Source organism: Nicotiana sylvestris, chromosome 6 (assembly GCF_000393655.2).
Source record: "Nicotiana sylvestris chromosome 6, ASM39365v2, whole genome shotgun sequence".
NCBI classification, from domain to species: domain Eukaryota; kingdom Viridiplantae; phylum Streptophyta; class Magnoliopsida; order Solanales; family Solanaceae; genus Nicotiana; species Nicotiana sylvestris.
Genome location: NC_091062.1, coordinates 687,568 through 694,967, shown reverse-complemented (window position 1 = coordinate 694,967; position 7,400 = coordinate 687,568). Strand labels below are relative to the sequence as shown.

The 7,400-nt window shown below is 32.1% G+C and overlaps 2 protein-coding genes across 2 annotated transcripts; both read right to left on the bottom strand.

The window, feature by feature from the left end:
- Window positions 1–803: 803 nt before the first annotated feature.
- On the bottom strand, window positions 804–4,200 carry LOC104237083 (GDSL esterase/lipase At2g24560-like). Its single transcript, XM_009791161.2, has 3 exons — window positions 3,502–4,200; window positions 1,906–2,161; window positions 804–1,313 (listed from the first exon to the last, which is right to left on the bottom strand). The coding sequence occupies exons 1-3, from the start codon at window positions 4,117–4,119 to the stop codon at window positions 1,108–1,110; spliced, it is 1,080 nt and encodes a 359-aa protein (XP_009789463.1). The 5' UTR covers window positions 4,120–4,200; the 3' UTR covers window positions 804–1,107.
- Window positions 4,201–5,813: 1,613 nt separating this feature from the next.
- Window positions 5,814–6,996, bottom strand: LOC104237084 (tetraspanin-15). The gene is made up of 2 exons (XM_009791162.1): window positions 6,412–6,996; window positions 5,814–6,110 (listed from the first exon to the last, which is right to left on the bottom strand). The coding sequence occupies exons 1-2, from the start codon at window positions 6,994–6,996 to the stop codon at window positions 5,814–5,816; spliced, it is 882 nt and encodes a 293-aa protein (XP_009789464.1).
- Between the last annotated feature and the right edge of the window lie 404 nt (window positions 6,997–7,400).

The following is a 7,400-nucleotide window of genomic DNA, read 5'->3' as shown; positions in this document are numbered from 1 at the left end:
CATAATTAATGGAGATCCCTTGACCATATTGTTGTGATTGTTGTTATTCCTGCTGAGCCATGTACACGTTCCAAAAGCTGAAAGCCACTAGAGTAAAGAGGAATTTTCATAAAGCACTACAATTTGGAGTCTAATTACCATATGTAACTATGGTTTGCCTAATTACTATTTGTAGCTATTGTTCAATTGTTACAATCTTGTATCACTTGTATTCAAACGTACAACGAATACATCATGTGTCAACTATATTCGTTCACGCGACGAATACAACCTTTATTAACTCCATTCATTCGAGCCATGTACAAATGGCTTTATTAACTCTATTCAACGAGAGCTTGTTGCTCTCTTGTTTCATTTCAAAACAATTGATCTCTTGTTTTAGTACTACATGTGGATTTGCTATAAAATTCAAATATAGCTACGAATAATGAAAATTTTCTGAAAGTATAGATACAAATGGTAATTACAATGTATATATTTGCTGTGTCGCGTAATCATTAAGAGTAGGAAGGTTATCATCTCTCATCCAATGAAGCCAAGTGATTCTGAGATTGATTGAGCAAGTTAAATGTGCAAGGAAGAGTTTAGGTGTCAACCTGGAAAATATACACCGACAATCAATCTTTTGTTGAATGCTAACTTACAACAACAACAACCCAGTATAATCTCACAAGTGGGGTCTGGGGAGGGTAATATGTACGCAGATCTTACCCCTACTCCGAAGGGTAGAGAGACTGTTTCCAGGAGACCCTCGGCTCAAAAAGCAACAGAAGCCGCTATATTAGTACCATATAAATGCATAATAAATAACAGCAATACAATAGATATGAAATACAGAATACAAAATACGAAAAAGATGGCTGGTATAGTAAAACCAGCAGGTAAAACCCTGCATCAATAGACGACCAATGAATGCTAACTTAATTACTTCAACAAATTTAAAAGTTGCTTGTAAAAGAAAATCAAGGACTACTAATGCTTAGAGTACTTTGGGAGAAGGATTTCAAGGCATCTCCGTCTACTTATTTATTTACTGCAACAAATGAAGAAAATATAGCTGAAGAAAATAACTCAAAACTAAAATTCTACGGATCATTTGTAGAAAAATCAAGGGTTGCCAATTCTTGAGAATTTTGGGAGAAGGTCCTTCACTAAGTATTCAGTAATCTTATAATATGTTGATTCAGTTGGATGAATGCTATCAAAGAATATGTATTGAGAAGGATCTGAACACAGTGGAGAGAGTGTTGTACACAAGGGTCCTGCTTCTAGTAATCCACTACCACAACACCCTCTTTTTGTTTCCTCAAATCCTGTTTCAGTTAAGCACAAAAGCAATCTCAGTAATAATTAAAAACAAGAAATAGATTATTTGTAGGAAGTATAAGAATTATGAACATATTATAGTATGATTGACTGGAACAATTATGAAAGGGTACAATGGGGAGGGATAATATAGGTCACATCCCCGGCCTATTGGACTAATAAGAGATACTACCTTCGTTCACTTTTAGTTATCATATTTCACTTTTTGAGAGTTAATTTAACTAATATTTGAAGCAAAATTGGATTAGATTTTCTTAATATTTTAAAATTAAAATTTAAATATTCGAAAACTGTACGAAAAATACTATGTATAATTTGTAATTTGTCTCATATCAATATGGTGAAAATATATATACATGTTAAAACATTAGTCAAAATTTATGTAGTTTGACTCTCGAAAAGCAAAACATGATAAATAATAGTGAACGGAGGGAGTATATATTATCATATGTGAGCTTTTCATTTTTTTGAAAATGTCTTTGGACAAACTAAAAAGGTAAATGTGTCATATATATAAAATAAACATAACATAAACAACTGAAACAAAATGGTCTTGCCTAAACTTAATTGAAAAATTACCATATTCTTGTGGATTGTTGATAAGGTCAGCTACAAGAGCATAGCTGTCTACGTATATAATTTTGCTTCCGGGAAGATGTGCTTGCAATTTAAGTAACAAATGCTCAAGCTTTTGATTATAAAGTTGAGCATCAAAATTCTCCTTTTTTATGCAAGTTCTAAGAAGTGGAGACTTTGCTGTCATTTGAATTGGAAGACAACCAATTGGTGGCAGTCCATTTACTATAATACTACGGCATCCAAGATCATATATTTCCTGAAGAAAATCATATACTATCACACATTAGAATAATTAAAGATAAGACCAACAATAGAGGTGGCAAAATGGTTAAAGGAAAATAGTTATTCATCCATATTATTCATTAAGAATGAGTTGGATAATAAACTTTTTAAAAACGGGTCGAATATGGATAAGAACCATATTATCCACTTAGATAGTAATTAACCAAATAGATAACCAATGGATAACTAATTTGTTTAATTTTTACATTTGTAAAGCCTTAAATTGGGGTCCTCAAGTTTGGGAGGATAGGAATTCTCGCAAAAGTGATCATATTCAAGAAGCCATAGATAATATGGATATCCATATTATTCGCCGGATAACCCGTTTTTTTATCAGTCTTAAATACGGGTGGGGTCGGATAATTTATCTATTTTTTAAATTACCTATTTTCGACCTACTCATATCCAATCCGACCCGCCGTTTGCCACTCTTAACCAACAGTAACAACAATAATATACCTATATTTTTACAAATGGGATCTAGGAAAGATAATGTGTCCGCAAACTTTACCCTTACCTCATGAAGATAAAGAACTGTTTCAGATAGATACTCGACTCAGCAAAATCTAATTAACTATATGACCAAACTAATAATATTGGTGTCACTAAAGTCCTTTTTTATCCATTGACATATCCAAAGAAACAACATGGACTTCATGAGTGACAGCTGAAAAGGCTAAGAGCTCACGGATATGCATAGCAAAGAGTGATGAAAGATAGAGATGTATGTTAGAAGAAATAAATAAGTCAACAAAAATGTCCTCTATCAGTTTAAGTTTTTCGATAAGTTAGACACACAATTCAATACAGTGTCAAAAATAACTTTTTGAGTTTAAGTCTTACCATTACCTATTATCAAAAAATATTTCATGCGCACTACTAAAAAAATAGAAATTAGGAACGAAATAAATTCTATAATTAAACAGAAAAACCCATCGTTGATTAGATTGCGACACGATATATTATCAAGAAATTCTATTAGCTACGAGCAATTTAACGATGAAGTTCGTAGCTAATTTCAATTTTTTAGTGGTGTTTGACCATGGGAAGAATTCGGCTAGCTCGAGGCGTATTAAAAAAAAAAATAAAGGGCAGCCCGTTGCTCTAAGCTCCCGCTATACGCAGAGTCCGGGGAAGGGCCGGACTACAAGGGTCTATTAGACGCAGCCTTACCCTGCATTTTTACAAGAGGCTGTTTTCATGGATCGAACCCATGACCTCATGATCACATGGCAGCAACTTTACCAGTTACGCCAAGGCTCCCTCCTAAATGAGGTTGGTGACAAAATTCAGCAATAGAGTAACACTAATTACCTTCACAAAATTTTGCAGCTTGTCTAGGAGAAAATCTTGGTATTTACTCAAGCTGAACTGAAGCCTTCTTTTGGGTAAATCATAAAAGTTAAAAACAAAGTCATTAGTTCCAGCACTAACAATAACCAAAGCACCATTCACTATTCTTTCAGCTTCTCTCTCTCCTACAACTTCTTTAATTTTCTTCAAATACTCCTTGAAATAATCTAACTGTTTTCTCATTGGAATTGCACCAGAAATAATAGTAGTTAACTCATCATATCCTGAACCAGCTGATGCAAAGCAAATTCCAGTAAGCAGTTCATTTGGTGGTAAATCTGGTTGCATATAGGGAGGAACACCATTTTTCTTGAGTTTTAATAAGAGAGCTAATATATCTGGCACTAATTTTCCATTAGAAAATCTGCCAGTGGGAGAATGGTTTGGATAATCTTTGCCATAGGGTGGATGGTTGCCTTTGAATATTGTAAGTATGTGGTTGTTATTTCCAGTATCCACTGTTGAATCTCCAAATACTAGAATTGATGTGAATTTTGGTATTGGTTGGCTAGTTATGATATTTGAGAAGAAAATTGTAAAGAAAAAGAAGAAGAAGAAGAAAGCTTTTATTAGTGCCATTTGGGGTAAAGAATAAGCTAAGAAGTTTTAGATATTGAAGCTTATCTTTTTTGTAATATTCCTAGTATGGAGTCTTGGGTGCTAATAACAACACGAATATATATAGCTAGGATTTGCATTTGTTACCAAAACTACACAATTCCTATCTCTTTATATGTATTTTTTTGGCTACAATATATATAAAGATCATTTTAGCCCGATGTCGAAATTATTTATATCCGATAACTGCAAACGTATATAATTTTTTTATATATATATATATATATATATTTCTTCTACAATTATTTTGAAAGCGGCTATACAATGTCATATTTTCAATCAGTCAACTTGGTTTATTTCAAGTGGAGTTGGCTCAAGTAACTATTAATGTTTAAAATTTATTTTATATCTAAAGAATTAAACGTTATTTTAAAAACTTATAGTGAGTTTTATGCTCCTTTCGTTCACTTTTACTTGTCCACTTTAGATTGTTTACGTCCCTTAAGAAATAATATTTGTAGTATGCATATTACCATATAACTCCTAATAATGATAGTATTTTAAAAATCCTTGGGAAACAATTTCGGAAATGAATAATTAATGATAAGGGTAAAACAAGAGCAACAATAACAATGACCCAGTGAAATTTCGCTAGTGGGGTCTGGGGAGAGTAGTGTGTATGCAGACCTTACCTCTACCCCGAAGGAGTAGAGAGACTGTTTCTGAAAGACCATCGGCTCAAGAAAATAAAAAGACAAAATGGGATAATATCAATAACATCACATAAATAATATGAAAAATAGAAACCACATGCAATCAAGAAGAAAGATACAAAGCAAAAACGAAATAGTATACCTACCATACTAGACTCACAAACTCATGACATAAACCAAGAAAAATAATTATTTTTGTCTTAATTTGCTAAAATAGTCAAATAAGAGTAAAAATATATTTTTAATATAGTGAACAAGTAAAATAAACTGAGGGAGTACAATAAAAGTTTAGTGCTTCCATATTTGAACGCTCTGTTGGATTACTATGTTTTGAGTCTCCTTAGCCATTTAGTTTACACTATGTGATAGCTTCTGAAATTAGTTGTCTCTTCAGAATAAATCTTGGAACTTGAAAACACTTTTGAGCATAGTATTTGGCCAAGCTTTTAAAAATTATTTCTAAGTGTATTTTTCTTAAAAGTGCTTCTCAGAAAAGTGTTTTTTGAGAGAAGCTACATTTTTCTGGTTCTCAAAAACTGCTTCTGCTTCTCTTTAAAAACACTTTTTTCTTCTAAAAGCTTGGCCAAACACATCAATTTTTGGAAAAAAAAAATACTTTTGACCAAAAAAAGCACTTTGGCAAAAAGAAAAAAAGTTTGGCCAAACAGGCTATAAGATATACTCCCTCTGTTTCAGTTTAGATGACACATTTCGTATATCGAGAATCAATTTGACTAAACTTTATAACTAAATTAGATTAGTTTAACTTAGTATTTTAAAATTAAAATTTAGATATTTGAAAACTATACGAAAAGTTCTATAAGTTGCAATTTGTCTCATGATTAAAAAAAATTAAAATATTAGTCAAAGTTAACACAATTTGACTCTCGATAAGCGAAATATGTCATTTAAATTGATACCTTAGTAATAACAAAAATACTAATAATGTTGAAACCTTAGTAATAACAAAAATACTGAGAACTAATTACAATCATTTAATTCTTACCCTACATATTTTTCCCACATGGTGGCCATAAACAGAAATAAATGTGAGATCATAAGTAACAAAGACATGGTAACAAGGAACGCTCCAAGTCTTGACCATTTCCCCTCTATTGTTCTTAAGTATCCTTCCTTACAAGCATGACAATTGTAGCATAACACTGTTTCTTCATTTTGCCACAAATTGCAGTCTTTGTCGAACGTCGCAGAATCATCAATTGGAGAATTTACTTTCCTCCAAAATGTTGCGTTTATGAATTCCATCTCGCAAAGTGATGGTGGACTGCAACATCCAGACTTCAAGAAATTATGTAAAAATGGAAGAATGTTAGTTTGGTGATTAATGCAAAAAGTTTAATTACCAAAAAAAAAGTATGTTAGTAACTACTAGTATAACATTCACTATATTTTTAGTGTGTCGAATATTTGTCCTTCCCTGTCGGATTTGAGTATGAACGACCCACCTCAAAGAGCGAATAGTACTTTTTTACCATACTGCTTAATCTCGATCACTCCCTTATGTTTAAAGGTCTTTATAATAACATAACCAAATAAATGTCATTAAGCGAGTATATAATACAAATATAGTGAATATTACCTCAACTGAAGACAACTTGATACTTGTGAAATCATAAGATTTCAGCATATATGTCCTGGAGATTAAATCATTGCAAGTTTTTGTGGAGTATATGCAAGATTTAATATTGCTCCATGTTTCGTCATCATGCACTGTCATCTTTAGCCATGCTGGAGAACCAGGAACACCTCGAGCCTCCATTTTATACGATCCAACGAGGCCAAGACCAACGATGAACATAATGATAAATGGCACCATAGCTAAAAGAAGTCCAAGAACTGGAAAACGAGACCTAAAATAAACTACGATGTTGCTGATGAAGAAGACAATGATCAAGCCAATGGCAATACCTATTTGTAACTTTGGCAAGTTCATTAACTCTTCACAATCATATTGTCGTACGTAAAATAACCATATGATACCAAACAGAATTGGAAGAGATAAAAAGAAAGAAAATATAACCAATGGAAGCACAATATGATTCATTTGTAGTTTACTCTTAGCTTCTTTCATATTAGGTTCATCAAATTCTAATTTCACTTCATTTTTAACTTCAGGAACAGCCGCTACTACTGCTTCTGCCAAATTATTAGGATTTTCAGCCATGATTGTTGTTGATGTAGGAAAAGTTAGAGCACTATGAAAATTATGTTCTAGGGTTTTATAATTAAACTACTATTTAAGAGATTTTGCCAACTAAAAGAAATAAGATTATTATCTTCACAGGTGCTATATATTCTCAAAGTAGTTAATGAATTAGTAAATGTTGACCATATCGTACCTCCTAATCCTGATTTAACGCTATGTGCATAAATATTTATGTGAGTCAATATGCACGTACTAACTTCAAAATTTTTACTGTACTATATTTGGGAGTTCCTAAACTAGAGGAATTAGAGGTTGAAAAACCATTTCCATTTTAGATTTTTATAAAAAAAAAATTACATTAGTCATCTTCACTCATTTCTAGTCATTAGACTTTGAAACTAAATTGAAATATTATTATAGTA

Excerpts from the sequence above, each read along its gene's own strand:
- LOC104237083 (XM_009791161.2), bottom strand. The coding sequence starts at position 4,119 with ATGGCACTAATAAAAGCTTTCTTCTTCTTCTTCTTTTTCTTTACAATT. Across the intron at positions 2,162-3,501 it reads AGCTGCAAAATTTTGTGAAG|GAAATATATGATCTTGGATG; the intron begins GTAATTAGTGTT and ends GATTTTCTTCAG. Across the intron at positions 1,314-1,905 it reads CAACAATCCACAAGAATATG|GATTTGAGGAAACAAAAAGA; the intron begins GTAATTTTTCAA and ends TAACTGAAACAG.
- LOC104237084 (XM_009791162.1), bottom strand. The coding sequence starts at position 6,996 with ATGGCTGAAAATCCTAATAATTTGGCAGAAGCAGTAGTAGCGGCTGTT. Across the intron at positions 6,111-6,411 it reads TCAAGTTGTCTTCAGTTGAG|TCTGGATGTTGCAGTCCACC; the intron begins GTAATATTCACT and ends AATTTCTTGAAG.